The 21,136-nt window shown below is 36.1% G+C and overlaps 1 protein-coding gene across 8 annotated transcripts in view; it reads left to right on the top strand.

Moving 5' to 3' along the window:
- The window catches only part of UBE3D (ubiquitin protein ligase E3D), a 150,883-nt gene that overhangs the window by 72,067 nt on the left and 57,680 nt on the right, over window positions 1-21,136 (top strand). For all 8 annotated transcript variants that reach the window (XR_004622040.1, XM_034647910.1, XM_034647912.1 and 5 more), the window contains one exon: window positions 19,316-19,454. Coding sequence is in view for 7 of the 8 variants with exons in the window: in XM_034647910.1 (XP_034503801.1) it covers window positions 19,316-19,454 (139 nt within the window). In the remaining variant the exon portion in view is untranslated. The remainder of the gene's footprint in view (window positions 1-19,315; window positions 19,455-21,136) is intronic.

Here is a 21,136-nt window from a genome sequence, read left to right as displayed (position 1 = left end):
GACTGGTATCCAAGATCTACAAAGAACTTCTCAAACTCAATACATGAGAAACAAATAAACAAATCAAAAAATGGGCAGAAGATATGACTAGACACTTTTCCAATGATGACATACAAATGGCTAACAGACACATGAAAAAATGTTCAAAATCATTAGCCATCAGGGAAATTCAAATCAAAACCACACTAAGATACCACCTTATGCCAGTTAGAATGGCAAAAATTGACAAGGCAAGAAATAACAATTGTTGGAAAGGATGTGGAGAAAGGGGATCCCTCCTACATTGTTGGTGGGAATGCAGGTTGGTACAGCCACTCTGGAAAACAGTGTGGAGGTCCCTCAAAAATTTTAAAATTGAGCTACCCTATGACCCAGCCATTGCACTATTGGGTATGTACCCCAAAGAGACAGACGTAGTGAAGAGAAGAGCCATATGCACCCCAATGTTCATAGCAGCAATGTCCACAATAGATAAATGGTGGAAGGAACCAAGATGCCCTTCAACAGATGACTGGATTAAGAAGCTGTGGTCCATATATACAATGGAGTATTACTCAGCTATCAGAAAGACTGAATTCTCAACATTTGCTGCAACATGGACGGCACTGGAGGAGATAATGCTAAGTGAAATAAGTAAAGCAGAGAAAGACAATTACCATATGGTCTCTCTCATCTATGGAACATAAGAACTAGGAAGATTGGTAGGGGAAGAAAGGGATAAAGAAAGGGGGGGTGATCAGAAGGGGGAATGAAACATGAGAGACTATGGACTATGAGAAACTGAGGGCTTCAGAGGGGAGGGGGATGGGGAAATGGTAGGCCGGTGATGGGTGGTAAGGAGGGCACGTATTGCATGGTGCACTGGGTGTTATACGCAACTAATGAATCATTGAACTTTACATCGGACACTGGGGATGTACTGTATGGTGACTAACATAATATAATTAAAAAACATTAAAAAAAAAAAGTAGTTATACAGATTTATACCTGCACCAGCACTATAAGCCTTCCTGTCGCTTCACATCATGGTCAGCACTTTTTAACTTGCCGATTTGATATTTTGTTATTATAAATAGTATTTTTCTAATTAATAGTGTGATTCATTTAAGCACTGACTCCATTTAAAACTTTAAAATTTTTGACTCTTTCATTGTGTTGGAGATAGTAGCTACTACAGTTAGACAAGAGAATGCAATTTTGGCATAAGAATTGTGAAAGAAGAAATAAAACCATTTGAGGGTTTTATGATTACATATCAGGAAAACCCAAAAGTATCCATGAAAAAACTACTATAAACAGTAAGATAATTTATTAAATTAACAAATTATGTAAAGGTTATTATTTTTTAACATATGATCAAAAATCACTTAGAATATATTATATATATTATGGAAAAAGACTGAATACTTTGACTTAACAAAAAATGTTCAAAACTTTTGTATGAGGAAAATTATAAAATACTCCTTGAAAGAGACTTCAAAAGTGATCTGGATAGAACTGGAGGGGATTATGCTAAGTGAAATAAGTCAGACAGAGAAAGACAATTATCATATGGTTTCTCTCATATGTGTAACATAAGGAATAGCATGGAGGACCACAGAGGGGTAGGGAGGGTAACCTGAATGGGAAGAAATCAGAGAGGGAGATAAACCATGAGAGACTCTTGACTCTGAGAAACAAACTGAGGGTTGGGGCGGCGGGGAGGGAGATGGGATAACCGGGTGATGGGTAATAAGGAGGGCACGAGTGTTGGGTGTTATATGCAACTAATGAATTGTTGAACACTCCATCAAAAACTAATGATTTACTGTATGTTGGTTAACTGAACATAATAACAAGAAAAGTGATCTAAAACAAATGGAAATATATACCATATTCTTGGATAAGAAGGTTAAATATCATTGAAATGTCAGTCATTCCTAAATTAAAGTATAAACCCAATTAAAAAAAAAACTCGATAAAAATACCATAAGATTTTGCTTTGTTGTCAGCTAGAAAGTTTAATTATAAAGTTCATTTGGAAACAAAAATAATTAGGAAAACCCTGAAAAATAAAACAAATCATGGGAGAAATTAGCCCTCTCAGATACTACAGCATATTTTTAAGGTCCTGGAATTAAAATAGTATTGTACTGACCCATGATACACAGACCATTGGAATCCAGTAGAAATAGACTTGATCTTATATGGAAATAGGATATATAATAAAGGTGGTTGCACAAATTAGTGAGAAATGTAGAATTTATAATTAGTATTGGGATAATGGGATACATACAAGGAAAAAATACATTACGACACATTTCAAGTGGATCAGAGGTTTTAAAAAAGGAAAACACGCAAGTCCAAAAAATATATGGGTGAATTCTTTCTTCACCTTGGAGTGAGGAAAATTTTTCGATGTCTCAAAATCTAAAAGCAATGAGAGAGTGATGGGTTTGATTATGTAAAAATAAAAAAAGAACTTTTGTTCAACAAAAAAGCCTTATAAGTAAAAAAAGAATAACTGTGAAAACTCTCTGTAAATTCAGCCACAGACAAAGGCTGATAACCCTCATGTATGAAAATCTACACACAGAGAAGAAAAAAGCTAACAGAACTGTAGAAAAATGGACTACAGATATGCACAGATATTTCATAGGAAAAGAAATGCGAAGAACTCTTAAACATATGGAAAGATGTTCAATCTCACTCTTAATAAAAGAAATGCAAAATAAAACATTATATTAGATTTTATTAGACTGGCAAAAATCCAGAAGTTTGACAACATAATCTACGGGTGAAACTGTGCGGAAATGGGAAGTCTCATACAATCCTGGAGACACAAAATGATCAAATCCTTATGGAGAGGAATGCGGCAAAATTACAAGTGCATTTACCTTTTGATAGAGCTGTCTCACTTCTGGAAATTTATTTCAATGAGACATTGGCCAAAAATGAAAGGACAAACACACAAGACTGTTTAATTTAGTACTATTGGTATTGTCAGTAACATGAATGAATGAATGAATGAATGAATGAAAGAAACAAAGATACAACCCAAATGTCCATCAATATGAGGCATGCTTGCATTTAAGAACCATACAACTGTAAAAAGTCATGACAGATATCACTGTGGCAAAGTGAAGAAAAATATATGAAGAAAATGGGAGGAAAATTTTTGAAGAAAAGTATATAGTAGGCTATTGTTTATTGAAGAATCATTAGCATATGAATGTATTTGCTTGTATTTGAAAAAAATGAAAGGATGGGGTGCCTGGGTGGCTCAGTTGTTAAGCCTCTGCCTTCGGCTCAGGGCCTGATCCCAGGGTCCTGGGATCGAGCCCCACATCAGGCTCCCTGCTCTGCTGGGAGCCCGCTTCTTCCTCTCCCACTCCCCCTGCTTGTGTTCCCTCACTGGCTGTTTCTCTCTGTCAAATAAATGCATAAAATCTAAAAAAAAAACAAAACACACACACACACACACACACACACACACACACAAAATAAAGAAAGGATAAAACATAAAATTTAAATGGTATTTATAAAAGGATGATAAGAAGAGGCTGAATACGACAAAAATAGAAATTAGACTTTTAAAATTTACCTGATTTTATAGATCTGTCTTTGGAACAAATACAGATTTTACTTAATTATAAGACAGAATATAATTTTTAAAAGCCATCCCTAAAAACCTAAAGGAAATTTAAAAAGAAAGAATGTAAGTGCATGTACAGTTGGTAGCATAAATGCATAAAAGGCTCCAAGAGACTTTAAAACACAGTAACTGGATTGTACATCTTTCTTGGGACATACCCTAATAACACAAAAGAAAATTTTTCAAAAAATCTCAAAATTTCTTCAATAATCATAGTATTGGTGATAGTGTGATACTGGTACACTGAGACTGTTTTATGTGCATTTTAGGGTAAGTCAAATGACTAATTTTGTTGGTGTCATGAAAACTGGGATGTCGGCAAGGGGAAAAGATAGAGATGCAGGACTGATGAGGTTAAGTAAAACTGTTATCCTGGATTTGAAACAAAATATTAAAATGAATACCTAATTTATTTTAATCCTAAAAAGATAGTACTTTTTAGCTTTATGTGCTGAGAAAGGCCTAAACACATTGACTAACCCAGTAGCAGTGCATTCCTAGAACCCAGATTGTTTGGTCTCTAATTACCATTTCCCATTAAAAGCAACCACGATTCCATCCAGGAGTGGGTGATTGCAGGTATGTACAGGCAGTGTACAAGAAGAAATTGTATTATCTTGTTCTAAGTGAAAATAAGTTATCAAATATCATGGTCATGTCAAAAGGGTTCAGGAAGCAACTTGAACAGGCTCTACCAGCCGAAGATGGGTTGATTTGAGTATCAGTAAGGGTAATAAATTAGGGGCGCCTGGGTGGCACAGCGGTTAAGCGTCTGCCTTCGGCTCAGGGCGTGATCCCGGCGTTATGGGATCGAGCCCCACATCAGGCTCTTCCGCTATGAGCCTGCTTCTTCCGCTATGAGCCTGCTTCTTCCGCTATGAGCCTGCTTCTTCCTCTCCCACTCCCCCTGCTTGTGTTCCCTCTCTCGCTGGCTGTCTCTGTTTCTGTCGAATGAAATAAATAAAATCTTTAAAAAAAAGGGTAATAAATTAATATAANCTTCCTCTCCCACTCCCCCTGCTTGTGTTCCCTCTCTCGCTGGCTGTCTCTGTTTCTGTCGAATGAATAAGTAAAATCTTTAAAAAAAAGGGTAATAAATTAATATGTGGATAAAACAATATATTTGGATCCATAAGTTCTTAATGATACTAAAAGAAAAAGTCCAAGAAATTTCATTGGTTGTTACCTTTGGAAGATGCTAGTGAGCCATCTCATTGATTTGAGAACTGGATAATAAAGGGGGGGAAATCTAGCCTTTATCCTGCTTTTCTTCTCTGAACCCTACCTCAAAGTAAGCAAATGGATGAAGGGAAGTTTCTTCCCTTCCCTTCCCTGGAATCATCAGATTCCAGCTGATCAATCAAAAAGAAATTCTAGAATTAGGATATCACTATTTACTGACCCATCATGAAATCATGGAACTTGGAAACATCACAAAAAGAAAGACAAAGGGTGGTGGTGGTGGAAAGGCGGGGATGGTGATTATATGTCTCCTGACAGAAGTATATAACCCTACCTGTGAAGTAAGCTTCCCCAGTGCATCAAACCTGGTCATGTCTCCAGGTCCAACTCTCAGCTTGCAGGAAATTCAGAAGAGAAACACATATTAAATTATACCATCAGGTTGTAATTGGCAAAACTCAGACTGAGAAACACAAGACAACCTGGTTTCCAATGAAAAGTTAGCAAGGGGAAAAAAGAAGATGAAGAGAAGGAGAATCTATTGAATAAAAGAAACATATCACTTAACAAACAGTACATTATAGAACTTACGTGGGTCTCAATTTAAACGAACTGAAAAATCTTAAAAATTGTTGAGGGCGTGAACGTTTAATGACATTGAAGAGAGTTACTGTTAATTTTTTTCAGGTATGGTAATATTATGGGTATATTTTTAAGTGGGTCCCTGTCTTTCAGAGTACGTATTGAAATATTTCCGGATAACATGATAGTATTTGTGGAATTCACTTTAAAAAAAAATTCAGGGGTTGAGGGTATTTGGTAGAAAATAAAACCGAAACAAGATTAGCCATTGATAATGTTGAAGTTCGTGATGGGGATGTGGGTGTTCATTATGTTTCATTACACTTTTGTGTATCTTTCGAATTTTTGACAAAACACTTCTTAAAATTTAGCTTAAATCATTTTCATTGAGAAACAGAAGCTGTTTTTATTATAGGTTTCTGCTTATTTGTTTATTAGTTCATACTTCTAGAAAACAATCAAGTGAAGGAAATCCTCATCTTATTGTGGTGTTTTTGCAGCAGTACTTGATAAAATGTACCTGAATTGAAAGTCAAGTCTCCATTCATCAACTAGATCTCGAATATATACTACTAATTTATTCCCCTTGAAAAATAAGACTAAAATAATCATTTTATATCCTATTATGCCTTAGAAAATTAATAGGCCTTAACAAAAGGAAAAAAAGGCTCTTTTTGCCTTACAAATGGGTATATCCCAAAGTTTGTTTCCTAGAACAGTGTTTCTCATAGAATTATGTTATAAATGTCAAATAAATTTCCAAGCTAGTCCACAAAAATCCATAACATACTGTAATATAATTTACAAGGCTGACAGAGTACTAAGCATTTATTACAGGCAAAAATTAAATAATTTTTCTAGGAAAGTGCTTTCTTAATTGAATTCTAAACTCCAAAGGATGAATGACTTTCCCATATCATTTTAGGGTTTAGTCTTGTTATATTCCTAGATCATTTTGTTGCCATATGCTTTGAATTCTGGAAGCAAAGAACAATAACATTCACATTACCTGTGACTTGGACTTCTCCTATTCGTAAATTAAATACTTGAAAGAGCATAGATTTTCTGTATATGAATGATCTTAGCAATAAAAACCTGCTTTTTATGTTTTTTTCCATACATTATCTCTTTTGATATTCACAAGAAACCTTTGAGGCTTAAAGGGCAAATACTATTAGCCCCATTTTACAGCTGAAAAGACTGAGGTTAGAAAGTGTGATGGAAAACACTTGGGAGTGAGACCAACTGATTTGAGCCCTGATTCTTTTGTGAGACCACATGCATGTCATTTAATCTCTTGAACTTAATTTTGCTTATCTGTAAAGGGGGTTTAGTAACGAGACCTCATTTACAGTAATGTTCATGTGAAGACTAAATGAACTGACATGTGAAAGAGTCTGATGACATACGCAGATTTTCATTCTGCACCGATGAAGATAATGGTAGGGCTGTTTTAATAAATGGTCATTAAAAAAGTGAATGTTTAGAAAATGAGATATATTTCCTATTAGAGGAAATGGGGAATGTTTATCTTAGAGAAAAATCGGAGAAAGTGTTAAATGTTGTGAGATATTTTCTGAAAGGCTCAGGCTCTGAAGAGTAGATTTCACTCCTTTTAAAGAACTGCTTTGAAGTGAGTCTCCCTGTTACTGGAGTTTTTCAAGCAAAGACCATATAGTCACATGTGAGTAATATTGCAGGGGGGCTTAATTCTCTTGAGGTGGATTTTGCTCTAAAGTTCTATCATTGAAATCTAACAAATTTTCTTAGTTGGGTGAAGACTCCTGGTCGCTGATTCCAAGGCCTGAGAAGCACTAATGATGATTGTCCCATAATGGGATAAAATGGCAGAAAATGATCTATAAGCTGATTTCTTTCAAGTTCACCAAGTAAATATTAATTAAGCACTTACCATATTGCAAAATGAGGTGCTGTGTACTGAGGCATTTTTAACAAGCCATCTCTAGTGTTTTATTATTTGAACATATAAGAATCTGTTCTGTTTTCAGTCCTTCTCTCACCTTTTAAATATACTGTGTCACTCTTAATCTTCCCAGGTCCTGTGAGGGATATGAGGAAATGTTAACATTGCCCACTACTTATGTTCTTGTTATTCCAACTGATTTAGTTTCCAGTTTTGTTGGAACTTTCCTGCATGGACTTTAATTCTCCGGAGTAGAGTCACAATGTGTTGAAATGACCTCCTAAAAAAAGAAAGGGAAAATAGATCACCTAGTAGAAAATATGTTTTTGCATCCTAGGCTGCGAGGATAAACTATGTGGCTAGATGAGGAATGTATAAGGACCTTAGTGCTATTTAAACATACGGATGAGTGCGTTGTGTGTATTGTGTGTATTTAAAATTGAAATTTTTGTTTGAACAGTGTCTTTCATTTGGTGTACTTCATGGTGATTTATCCTAATAGACTGCTTTAAATCATCAGAAATAGCAAGACATATGAATTTCAGCAATAACTTCCCCAAGGCTAGAGAAGTCAGCAGGAACTCAAACTGCTAGGTAGACATTTTTTTTTTTTTCAAACTCATATGCAAGTGTAAAACTTTTATGAGGCTGCTTTAACGAGGTCCTTTGGGATTTAGGGTTATTTATCTAAGCCCTTATTAAAAATGAAAACTTTTCTATGTTTAGCCCTGTGAAGCAAAACTGATCTTAACAGTACCGTAAACTGGAAGAATGAATCCTGTTCTGCAGACCGACTCAAAAACAAAGTTAGGTAACTTCAGGGCTAGTGTTGCACTGACATCATGGTAATGGGATAGTGACAGCAGAGCCAGTATTTCAAAGTCTCCTTTAATTAAAAAAATTTAGCTTTACAATGCTGGTAACTTAGGGTTTGACATGACATATTAAAATGACTTCCAGCCCCGGAGCCCTCTTTTGCAGAGCACTCCAGTGTCTCCCTTGGAGTCGTGTTGGCCCAGGACTGTGTGGTACGAGGTCCATGAGCACCTTTTCATTTATGGTATCTGCACTTGTTGAAGTGTATCTTTGGCTTTCACCCTCCCCTGCTGAGAAGTGGGGCATGAGAGAGAGGTTGTTTCTAAGATTAATGTGCCAGAATCACTCCGTACATAACCTAGCGGAAGAGCTAGAGCTGCTGCAGGAAGAAATTTGTAATCTTGAAACGTGTTCAGCGTCTTTGTAGGTATGTTCTGGTTTGATGAGTCTGGGTCCTGTAGTAGATCTATTCTTAGACAGACCCTGGGATTTTAAATTATCTGTAATGCAGGATTTTAAATTATCTGTAATGCAGTACAATTTAAAGGAGTGAGGACATTATGAGGGGAGAAAGCAAATGTTACAAAATCAGGGTCAAGATCTTCTGCAGACTTTAAGAGCTTATCAGAGTCAATTTGGTCTGGGTATATCCAGTCCAGTTGGCAGAAATTTTAAGATCAGAAGGTGCTCAAAAATGATGACTGCATGGATGGAAAGGTTGGGTAGAGAGATGGACAGACAAACAAAAGTACTTACTCGTTGGTAATAGGACTGTTGGTGAAAATGTTTCTCTGCTACAGAGTAAGTATTTAAAAAAGTCGAACAAATGGATGTATCTGAATGAGATCATGGTGACAAGTCCAGAATCTTGGAAACACTCATAAAATGATCAAAAATGAAAACCATTAGCCTGAGAGCATTTTAAGATTGTTTTTAAGGTTCTGATTTCAACAGTTAACCTTAATAGTGCTGGTGTAAGTCTTTGGAAAGAATATATCACTTAGTGGAGTCTGGGGACTCCTGAGTTACCATTTCTGTTTCATAGGAAGTAAAAGTATTTCCAAGACAATAGAGGAATAAGAGTATCAGCACACAGATGATACTTCTAAGGAGGGAAGTACAGAACCACCAGCTGGCAATTATGGTTTAGAGTATGAAGGAGACAAAGGGCAAACACCAAGAGAGATGATGACAGCAGAAATATTGACCGAAGGTCAGAGAGAGAGGCAGTGCAAGTATAAAATTTTAAACAGGTTGGGAAATGTCAACATGAACTCAAGTTTAGGAACTTCTATTCTTAAAGAATCTCGTAGCAGTTGCAAATGGGAAGACTGTATGTACACTTGGTTTTACCTCTTAACTTGAGCAGCTGTTTCAACAGTTGAGTTGCTTGCTAGGCACTGTCAGGAATAGAATATTTTAATTTTGGAGAAACCCAACTGTTAAAACAGCTGTTTGGTCTGATTAGACTTAAGCTGCCTCTGCTTAGGTTATAAGACCTAATGGGATCATAGCACCAGGCAGAATGGCTATTATTATGATTCTATTGGACATAACAAAAATATGAATGGATACTAGGTTGAATGCTAGGTTGAATGCTAGGTTGGACACTGACTTCCAAAGAAGTCACATTCCTTTGGTTTATTTTGGCAAATAACATGGGCTTTTACCTTGTCCCAAGTTCATGGAAATTATCTGAAATAATTATGCCTCATAGTGTTTGGATGCAAACTTTTTTCCCTAGCATTAAAAAAAAGAAAGAAAGAAAGCTCCCTAGAACTATTAACATCTCTTTATTTAGTCTCTTAATAAATAATATACCTGCTCAGGTCACTTCAAGTGGTCAGTCATTTGTTTTATTTCCTATTCTTTGTGATCTAAGTAAAGAATCCTATTAATAGCAACCACCAAATTTGTCAACTTGTAGACAATGCATTTTTAACAGTGATAAAAATCTTGAATTCCAAATTTATCATGTCAAGTACTTTTTTTCATGGAAAAGGCTACCCATTAGGTTAGTTCCAGGTAACTGAAAGATTTAAAGTACTTGTTAAGGTGATTTGATTGTTTCTTGCTTAAAAAGCTGATTTTATTTGATATAATACTAATACACATTTTAAACATTCCAAGATAGCCTTCATTTCCTTTCTTAAAAAAAAAAAATTTCCTTTTTTAAAAAAAAAAAAAAAAAAAAAGATTTATCCGAGAGAGAGCAAGCACATGCGAACAGGGGGATGGACAGCGGGAGAGGGGAGAGAGAAAGAGAGAGAAAAGTAGACTCCCCACTGAGGACAGAGCCAGACTAGGAGCCCCATCCCATGACTCCGAGATCATGACCTGAGCTGAAGTCAAGAGATGGACGCTTAAGCACTGAGCCACCCAGGTGCTCCTATTTTGCTGGGGGTTTTTTTCTTTTTAACTGATCAAAATAGTGTGTCTTTCCATGTCAGTATAGGTTTATAATTATTATTTAAGTCTTGATTTTGGGGGGTTTCATACTTTGAAGCAGCGACTTCTAAAACTCAATGTTGTAAGTAAATTAGAAAGCAGTATTAAAGATAACACTTGGGGTATTAATAAGAGATGAACTCCGGTATCAAAAGTATAATTTTTGTTACTTTCACTGAAAAATAGGTGTTTATTTTACTAGCGAAAGCAAATTTATATTTTTTAATGTTTATATCAATAGGTTAATAAAAAGTATTTTGTTTTTTAAAATAAAATTAAATAAGCTTTTCTTGGTTGGATCATCAAGAAACATGGTTTTGCTTTCTTCCTGTTTTGTAGACTAAAAAATACAAGCTTCCCTTATTTTAACATTCATAAATAATTTCTCGTTATTATGAATTGGTTCAGAAGATGACAATATTTTTTATATTCACAGTATGATGTATTGCTGCTGAAAAAAAGGACAAGGCAGCTTTTCTAGCCCTTCTAACACTGGTAAATTCAGGTGCTTAAGTACCTTTAACCAGTTTCTGAGAATAAATTTAAAATTTTCCTAAAATACTGATTTCTTGAGTATCCCATATTTAACACTTTCCCTCCTTCCTACCTCAATTATACACACATACACATTGTACACATTGTACAGGGAGGATTACCCACAATTTAAGAGTCTTTTTTTTTTTTTTTACCTTGGTTTCAAATATTGGGAGTAGCCTCTCCAAAATGAACAGAATGTAGAATAGTGATGCCAGCTAGCAGAGACACCTTATTTCAAGGGTGTGGTGGCAAGGAAAGAGAATATAGCGTATTTAATAATTTTGTAAAAAATCATGGCCTTTGGAGGTTTCAATGAAAGTCCTCTTAGGTTCCAAAAGCTTCCATTTAATAGTATTTGATTCTGCCTTGGAAAAATTTGGTCAGATATTTCTGTTCTTTGACTTAAGATGCTCCTCATAGGGAATACATCTTAACTCGTAAAATTCTTGAATAAAACTTTACAGCATATTTGCCAGTTTCTAAACTCTTAGCTTTTTAGGGCTAATGGATAAATGATAGACATAAAATTTAGGAGACTTTCTGGCCTGCCCTGGTAGATCTTAGTGTTTATTTTGTTAAGATACGGAAGAATCAGATTGTTAGAGAGTAATTGAATTTAAGTTGGTAGAAACGAATTTTCTCTATGCAAAATTACTTGGAAATTGACTTTCTTACCTCACCTGAGATGGATGTGGCCAGCTGTGCTTCCACTCTCCCAGAGTTACATTGACGTGTGATTTCACAAAAGGTCTGAAGTCTTAATCTAAAATCGAGGATTCTTGCATAGAGAGCATGAATAGGTTAGCGATCTTGGCATTTGAATTCTCGTCTCTTCTCATGGATGGACACGGTTTTAGTCATTGGGATTTGCCTTTTAATGGGTCAGACAGAGCCAGTTGTGATTTAGTATAGCTTAATAGCTAAGATACCAAGATTGTCCAGGCCTAATTCATCTGAATTGAGTTACACCGTTGCCAGTTGCCCTTCTGTGCAGAAGGAGTGTATGGATTTACAGGAGAAGGTCCTCTGAGGGTGGGCTTAGGAAGACGAGAACACTAGAGAAGCGGGGGGTACTGAAGATGACAGTGTTTCATAAAGGCAGGGGCGAGTAGAGTGGGGTATGGTGCCAGACCACCAGGATACATCCCTGTCTGAAGCCACGGGCTGCTAGAACTCTAATAGATCATCTCTCTCTCTTCTGCTGAGACCAAACATGGTTTCACAGTGCATCTCAACACAGTTACTGCCAACCAATTTGAATTGAAAAATGAAGGCAACCTGTATGTTTTACTAAGCCTTGGAAATAATAAAAGCAGCAGTCTTAAATTTTTGCTTTGTACTTTGTGCGTCACAAACACTTTTCCATCCACATTGGCAAAGGACTTAAACTGGGCAGTGTTGAGTAATCAGAGTGTTGGCTGAGTTGGTCCCCTGATGGGACAGGGAACCGAGTGGTTGCCAGTGTGAGGTGTACTTCGGAGAATGTTATTAGAGTGGACCTGATTTATTACATCCCAACCCTCATACGTTGATTTCCAGTTACTCAGTAAAGTGATTAAAGGGTTGGAAGCACATTTCTTAGTCTTCCCTTCAATTGATATTCTCTGAATGGAATGAGGTAAAAATGTGAGCCAGGAGACCTCTTCAAAAACTCTTTGAAAGCTTTTCGTAAGTGGTTACACTTATTAATATGCTAACACAGATATTATGATTTATAGTTAAAGATGGAACTGTTTTTAATATTTTATAAAAAGTGGTAAAGTAGGCATCAAATTTTAATCTAAAAGCAAGGGGTCCTACTCTGAGATCCATGTATCTTGAAAACATTATGCTACGTGAGAGAAGCCAGACAAAAAAGGTCACATGTTGTATAATTCCATTAATACGAAAGGAGGACATGTTAAGGACATAATCTGGTAGCTTGGGAAGCATTCAAATTTATGTGCAGAATTTTTTTTTTTTTTTTTTTTTTTTTGTATAAATGAGCACTGTCAATGAGGCGCCTGGGTGGCTCAGTCGGTTAAGCGTCTGCCTTCAGCTCAGGTCGTGATCCTGAAGTCCTGGGATCTGGCCTGCTCAGCAGGAAGCCTGCTTCTCCCACTCCCTCTCCCTCTGCCATTCCCTCTGCTTGTGTTCTCTTGCTCTCTTGCTCCTCTCTCTCTCTCTCTCTCTCTCTCTGTCAAATCAATCAGTCAATCAGTCTTTAGGGAAAAAACGAGCACTGTTGTGGGGAGAGAGGCTATAGTTTTAATCATACTGTCATAGAGACCTCCGACCTTCAAATGGTTTAAAATTCACTACTTGAAAGTTAAAATTCACTACTTAAAAATGAATTTGTGTTTTCATTTTATAAATATATAGGAGAATATGGGAGTTCTTTCTATCATAAAGTTTCCTTTCCTCTGCCTGTGGCTTTTAAAGATTTTTTATTTCTTAACAATACAATTTTTAAAAATTATAAAACCTTATGGCTTATAGGTTTGTCATAGTTTTCTTAGATTTTCTGGAAAGATTTTTTTATTAATTTTTTACATTTATGCCTTTAGTACACCTTGAATTTAATTTTGAATGTGGTATAAGATTGGTTTTGAATTTATTTTCTTCCAAACATACTTTTGTATATTTGAAATTTTTTGCAACAAAAAGTTAAAAAAATCTGAAGGACTAGCTGGCCTTTTCTGATGGACTTCTAACTATTCTCATGTTATTATGAAGTTTCTGGCAAGCATGTTTAAAAAGGTGTACTCTCTCCTTTAATGAAAGTGTTGCCATTGCAGAGCCATAAAAAGATGAGATCCTGCCCTTTGTGACAACATGGTTGAACCTAGAGGGTATTGTGCTGAGTGAAATAAGTCAGACTGAGAATGACAGATAAATACCATATGATTTCACTCATATGTGGAATTTAAAAAACAAAACAAGCGAATAGACGAAAAGCAGAATCAGACCTACAAATACAGAGAATAAACTGATGGTTTCCAGAGGAAAGGTGGTGGGCGGATGGGCAAAATGAATGAAGGGGAGAGGGAGATACAGGCTTCCAGTTACGGCGTAAGTCACAGACATAGGGAACGTGGTCAATGGTATTATAATAGCATTGTATGGTAATAGATGATAGCTGCACTTGTGAGCATAGCCTAATGTATAGAAAAGTTGAATCACTATGCTGTACACCACAAATAAATACAACATTTTGTGTCAACTATGCTCAAAAAGTTTCTTTAAATAAAATAAAATCAGCATTTATAAATTGCAAAATACTTGGAAACAACAATAAATAAAGTGTTGCCAGTCTAATCCCTAAATTCTCAACAACTGGCGTCTTGTAATAATATATGCATTTATAAAAAACAAAATCTTTTATTGTTTTTTGGCATGAATAAATACACTTATTTTGAGATTGCCTTGTTGGTGTCTTATTCAAAGCAGAACCGTTTTCCCCATATTTTCTGATTTGTGGGAAAGAGAGAGATTGCCTTGACAATTCGTATGTCTTATGGACAAAGTTTAAAAGGCACAGCTTTCAGGAACTGTATACCTCTTAAGAGCCCTGTACTTTAAAGAGAACTGAAGAACAGTGTTGACATTTGTGATTTAAAAAACTCGATTTTTTTCTGTAATTTTCAAGGAAAATACTGTAATTTCAAAGAAGCGCTGTTCATGACTTATTGAACCTTATTTTGAAATTTATAAGGAGCAGTTGGTTTATACACTTTCCATGTTCTATTTTTATGAATTAGTTCTTTTAAAATATTTAAAACTCTATCCTGGAGTTAATATGGTTTATCATAACAGGTAAACAGTATATTTGATTGTTTCTGAATTTTGTATTCTTGACAGTATAAGAATTTATAAAATTTTGATTCCTTCTCCAAATTATTTATTTAAATAGTTGTATGTTTATAATAAGTCTAGCACTTAGTTGTGGTCATTTGTTTGTTTTGATATTTTGAGAGCTTAAATTGATAAGCTTTATCATTGTTACAGCTTTGAAATTGGAATTTAAAAATATACAGATATAAGCAATATTATATTTTAACGTCATTAGTAGGCTGTTTGCTAGGTCCTTCTAAGACTGAAGAGTCCAGATCAATTGCTAAAACAGGAGAAACATGAAATTTAAGTTAAATATTTTCATCTTGAGTTCTCTTATACCATATTATTTTTTTCTTCTCTATATAATATGTTGAACTCATTTGAAATATTTTAATCTTTGGTAGAGTTGTTTTGTCATTTCTATTTGTCATTTTCATGTATAACATTAAACAACCTCTGGTTTTTAGTAGACTATCACTATTCTATTTTCTCAAGTTCTTTTCTTGGTATTTATTAGTATTTGATTCATTCTCAATTTCACTATTTTTGTTAGACGTGTTGGAAGGGGACTTTTTCCCCCCTTCTCATTGCCTCTTTAAAAATAGAGAGGCCATAGTTGCTTCTCTAGGGAATTTTGTCAAGGCAAAAGTTCAGAAATAAGGATGTTGTGTCCTCTGCTTGCATTTTGGTCTCTGACTAAGGTCACCTGGCTGACAGTTCTAGTCTCTTAGGAAAGCTTCTCCTCTGCACTACTTTAAAAATCACCAAAATGGATTTCAATTAATGTTAAGTTTGTTATTCTCTTTGAATTATCTTTCTTGTCAGTTTTATAGTGGGAGTTTACTGATTTAGGTCTAATAGTCTAGGATGTTTTTGCAGGAAATATCAGAAATAATCTAAATTCTGGATTATTATCCTCTGTTTCTTAAAATGCTTAAATCATTAACAGAAATTTGAGCCATGGGTAGATAGTCTCAAGGGTCATTTCTGGCTCAATTAACACATGCCTTAAATTTTCATAATGAGTTTGGTGGTTGTTTTACGATAAACTGAATTTTAAGTATGCCAGCCCACTTCTCCATCTTCCTGCTGTCTTTATTTCTTTCTTCCTAAGTCAAAACAAAACAGAAACCACAATGTAAAAACATTAACTGAAGTTTTGGGGGAAAGTTACCCATAGTTCTAACTTTCCAAAACAACTGTTAGCATTTTTCATGTATTAATTTCTGTCTTTGTCCACGTATATGGATGTTTCATGTGATAATATGTGGTTAAGATTATAGAGAACATTTATAAAACTTAACAATAAAAAGGTAAATCCTGGGGCTAATGAAAGAAAAAAAAGAATAGATGGATAAATATTAGGGTAAATGAAAGGAAAATATTAGGAATTTGAGCCTTCTTAGGTCCATCTGGGTTGTCTAATTTCAAAAATAAGGTGGTTCAAATTATTGAGAAATGAGGTGTTCAAAGAGATCTAAAATGTACTTCATCATTTACCCTTGGGCTTTTCAATTTTTGTTTGATAGAATTTGTTCAGAAATACAGAGCATTTCTAGATACAAAAGAGAATGAAATTTAGATGGAGAGGATCATGCTTGAGTTTCTTTTCCATCACTTACGTGTGATCTGGACAACACTCCTCACCTTCATGAGCTTCAATAGGGATAAAAGTTGTTAAATCACAGAACTCTTGAAAGATTAGATTTAAAATGCCAGAGTTGAATTCACGTACCATGCAAATATTTGTAATTACATAGAGACTTGAATAACTAACATGTATGACTAATTGTATCTTTTTTTGTGACTATGGATATCATTAGTGTGAGAATGTCCTTTTGTGTAAATTTTGGTGGTCTAATACATTGTATAGGTTGTGTATGAACTCCAGAATCTCATGAGGAAACCAGACTTGTCCAAGAGTGCCTGTCACTGGTCGGTGACAAGGAGCGCTAAAGAATTGTAATTTCTCCTTGAGTGTCCTTTTTGATTGATCACACCATAGCCACTTAGCAGCATGTCAACACCTCTGAGCAGCAGTTAGACATTCCTTTGTGTGACCCAGAAATCCCATTTCTGATTATAAAAATAACACATGGAAAATAAATTAAATTATTGAATATACAAATGTAAGTGGAATGTTTTTCTTATAGCCAGTAAAAGGTTAATACCTGGGTGTGCCTGAGGAAAAACAACTAATCTAATCTTTCTTTCCACACTGGGCAGCAAAGTTAGAGGAATCATTCGCAGGATATGTTTGCTCATGTCTGATCTAGGATGAGTCACACGGCTCAAATAAGAATACGAGTAGGGTGGTGCTAAGTGTCGTAATGGATACAAATATGGTATTGGCAAGCAGTTAATTCCTATAAAGGAAATGAGGATGTCTCCAAGGAAATGATATTATGTGGGTCTTGCAGAATGAAAAGAAGTTCACCAGGTAGCCTAACAGCCTTGCAGGTCCACAAAACTGCATGAGCAAGACATAGTGTGTTTAGTGTAATGCAAATAATGGCGTGGTTTGTAGAAGGCATAAGGAAGGGGGTAGGGAGAGTGAGCTTAGAGCCACTGCACTAGTACTACATTTGACTTTTACCAAAGACAACGAGATTTTTATTTCCACCCCAGAGAAATGTGGAGAATGTTGTATAACTAATAAAAGGAGAAAGAATAACATAGCCAATCAATATAAAATAACAGAGAGGTGTTTAAAGCACAGAGAAGACATTCCAAATGTGCCCTTGATGAAAACAGACCATTTTGGGGGAAAGTGGGCAGTGTCCTATTCTAGTCCAACTAGTTGGCAAATGCTTCAAAGAAGAGTTAGTTCCCCACCCCACATCAGAAAATGTATTAGCACAAGTAACCTGATTGATGACACAGCTAAACCATCTGCTATGACTTATCACATAAATGCTAAAATCCATTATGCCCTCAGCCACTGATGCTCTCTGACATTCCAGAATTCACCAACTGGGTGAAAGGTAGCTTCACAAAAAAGTTTATGTAAATGGCAAATATATATATATATATAAATTAGGACAGTGATAAGAGATATTTTGATAGGGGCACAGGCAGGAAATACTCAAGTATAAATAGAAGAAATGACAGATAAGACACATCCTATTCTTATTACATTGTTTTCCCATAATGATTTTCTGATTTTCCCTTTACTTTAAGCACTCGATAGGCAGTCAGGAAACCTGGATTCTAGACCCAGCCATATCATTTCTAAACACGTACTTTATCCCAGAGAAGTCTTTACTTTTCTAGCCTTCGGTTTCCTCATTTCTTGAATGAAATAATTTTCAAGTAGGTTCAACAGATGTAGCAGAGATGCTTCATAGGCTACTTGGAAGATGAGGGGAGCCTCCTGCCAAACCTTTCCCCTTCCAACAGAGCAGCTTTGCTTTTATCTATATTATAAATGGAGCTTTCACAAGACTTTTTGATAAAAGGATTCCGTCACTTTTTAAGGTTTGAAAATCAATGAACTAGACACTTCATAGGGCATATCCAGCTCAGAAACAATTTCCACATCTGTAGAATGAGGATAGCGACAGTTTCATTTCATAGATATCTGAGGGGTGAACACGATGTTACATGTAGAAGAGGGTATAGAATATAGGAAGCATTCAGTATATTAGCTATTACCCATACCCCACACCAAATAGGTCCCTTACAAATAAGACTGCATTTCCTGTGACTCTTAAACTTTGAGTATGAAATGTTGACCTGAAAAAATTGCCTAATCTGTCTGGTTTTTTTTTTTTTTACAGATTTTATTTATTTATTTGACAGAGATAGAGACACCCAGGGAGAGAGGGAACACAAGCAGGGGGAGTGGGAGAGGAAGAAGCAGGCTCATAGTGGAGGAGCCTGATGTGGGGCTTGATCCCATAACGCTGGGATCACGCCCTGAGCCGAAGGCAGACGCTTAACCGCTGTGCCACCCAGGCGCCCCCTCATCTGTCTGTTTTATATCAAAACACTATAAAAATGTCTTGGATATTTACTCTGAATTTTTAGTGTAACCATTTTATTTCTACTTTTTTGTGCATTGCTTTTCCCTTCTACACTTGAAAGCCTTCTCCTTCTCCATCAGATTTTTGAAATAATTATGACCAGATACAATTATGAAATTATCTTTTTTTGAGAGAGAGAGAGAAAGAGAGCTTGAGTGGGTGGAGGAGGGGCAGAGGCACAGGGGGAGAGAGAATCTTTAGCAGGCTCCATGCTGGGCCTTGAGCCCGTCACTGGGCTGGATTTCACGATCCTGAGATCATGACCTGAGCTGAAATCAAGTCGGACACTTAACTGACTGAGCCACCCAGGAGCCCCACAATTATGAAATTATACACATCAATGTGTTTCAGGCTTTCCAGTGCTTGGGAAAGTGACATCAGCATCCATTCTCTAACCCTGCCTTCTGCAACCTGCCTGGAGCTGCTGCTGATATTATCAAGGAATAATGCAACGCTGCCTCCATCCCTTCGCTCTATGAATTCCTTTCAGGTAAGTACAACTCCTTTTCCAGGGGATGATTTTTCAGTTTTACTTGTAATTATTTTTTAAGGATCTTGTTTTTCACGGGAGATAGCCCACAGAACCCACACTTCCAGATGATGGTAATAAGCGCAATGCATGTAATGCCTTGTGTCTCTTTGAAATAAATAAATAGCAGAGACTCCGAATTGATTAGGTAGTAGTCTAATAGTGGCAGAGCCTATACCTTTCTAGCTCCAGAGTTTGTTCTCTTAACCTCCATCTCTCCTGTGTCTGAGAGAAATGACAAAAACACCTACAAAGACACTGTGAATGCCACTTTCCCTTTCCTAGCTTTGCCCTAGAACAAAGATCTTCAACCATTATTAGTAGCTTTGCTACTGTTAGCTTGCAGTCAAGTCGCCAAATAGATGTTTAACACTGATGGTGCCCTACCTGCTTGCAGCACCTTTTCTCTCTCTTCCAAGTCCCTCCCTCCTCACTTCGACACTCCTCTGGATATTTATCTGTGCTCCTGGTAAAGGACATGGTGAGAGTAGAACAAACAGGACAGAACAGCGTATGTGGTCTGATCAACAGGAAGACCTCCCCCCTGGTAGGCAGCTAATTGTCACTGAGGTGGCAAATGAGAATTAAGATGTTAACTAGTTGCATAAGTTATGACCCATAGCTACTGAATGTAACATTGAACTTATCTGTGACTCTTGACAATGGAAAAATGCTCATGAGCTCTCTGAGGCTGATGAGAAGGTCACATGCATTGCAGAGAAATGAGTAAACATGGGTTGGCTGTACTTCTGAAGGACTGTGGCTGTATCCTAAGATAACTTCAGGATCAGTGTATATTGTTTGATATACCTCTGTGGTAAAACAAGATGTGGATTTTCCTATGAATTATAGCTCAGGAAATTGTTTCAAAAAATTGCTCCAAGGGAATGCTTCCAAACTCATTTTACACGGCCAGCATTACACTGATACCAAAACCAGACAAGAATGCCACTAGAAAAGAAAATTATAGGCCAATATCCGTGATGAACATAGATGCAAAAATCCTCAACGGAATATTAGCAAACCAAATTCAATATACATTAAAAAGATCATGCACCATGACCAAGTGGCATTTGTTCCAGAGATGCAGGGATGGTTCAACATCTGCAAATCAATGAGTGTGATATACCACATTAACAAAATGAAGGATAAAAATTATATGGTCATCTCAATAGATTTAGAAAAAACACTTGACAAAATTCAATATCCATTTATGATAAAAAAAAAAAAAACCCCTCAACAAAGTGGGTATAGAGGGAACAGACCTCAACATAACAAAGAGCGTAATATGAGAGGCCCATAGCTAACATCATACTCAACAATAAGATCGGGGGAAATAAAAAAGATCAGGAATAAGATAGGATGCCCACTCTCACCACTTTTCTTCGACATAGTATCGGAAGTCCTAGCCACAGCAGATAGGCAAGAGAAAGGAATAGGAGAGATCTAAATTAGAAAGGGAAAGAAGTAGAACTATTTGCAGATGATATATTACATAGAGAAACCCTAAAGACTACCAAACAACTGGTAGAACTAATGAAGGAAATAAAGGATGAAGGATACAAATTCAATGTAAAAAATCAATATAAAAAATCTGTTGTGTTTCTATATACTAATAACAAAATATCAGAAAGAGAAACTAA

The sequence above is a fragment of the Ailuropoda melanoleuca genome, chromosome 19 (genome assembly GCF_002007445.2).
Source record: "Ailuropoda melanoleuca isolate Jingjing chromosome 19, ASM200744v2, whole genome shotgun sequence".
Lineage (NCBI taxonomy): Eukaryota > Metazoa > Chordata > Mammalia > Carnivora > Ursidae > Ailuropoda > Ailuropoda melanoleuca.
This window is presented reverse-complemented; position numbering and strand designations above follow the sequence as displayed.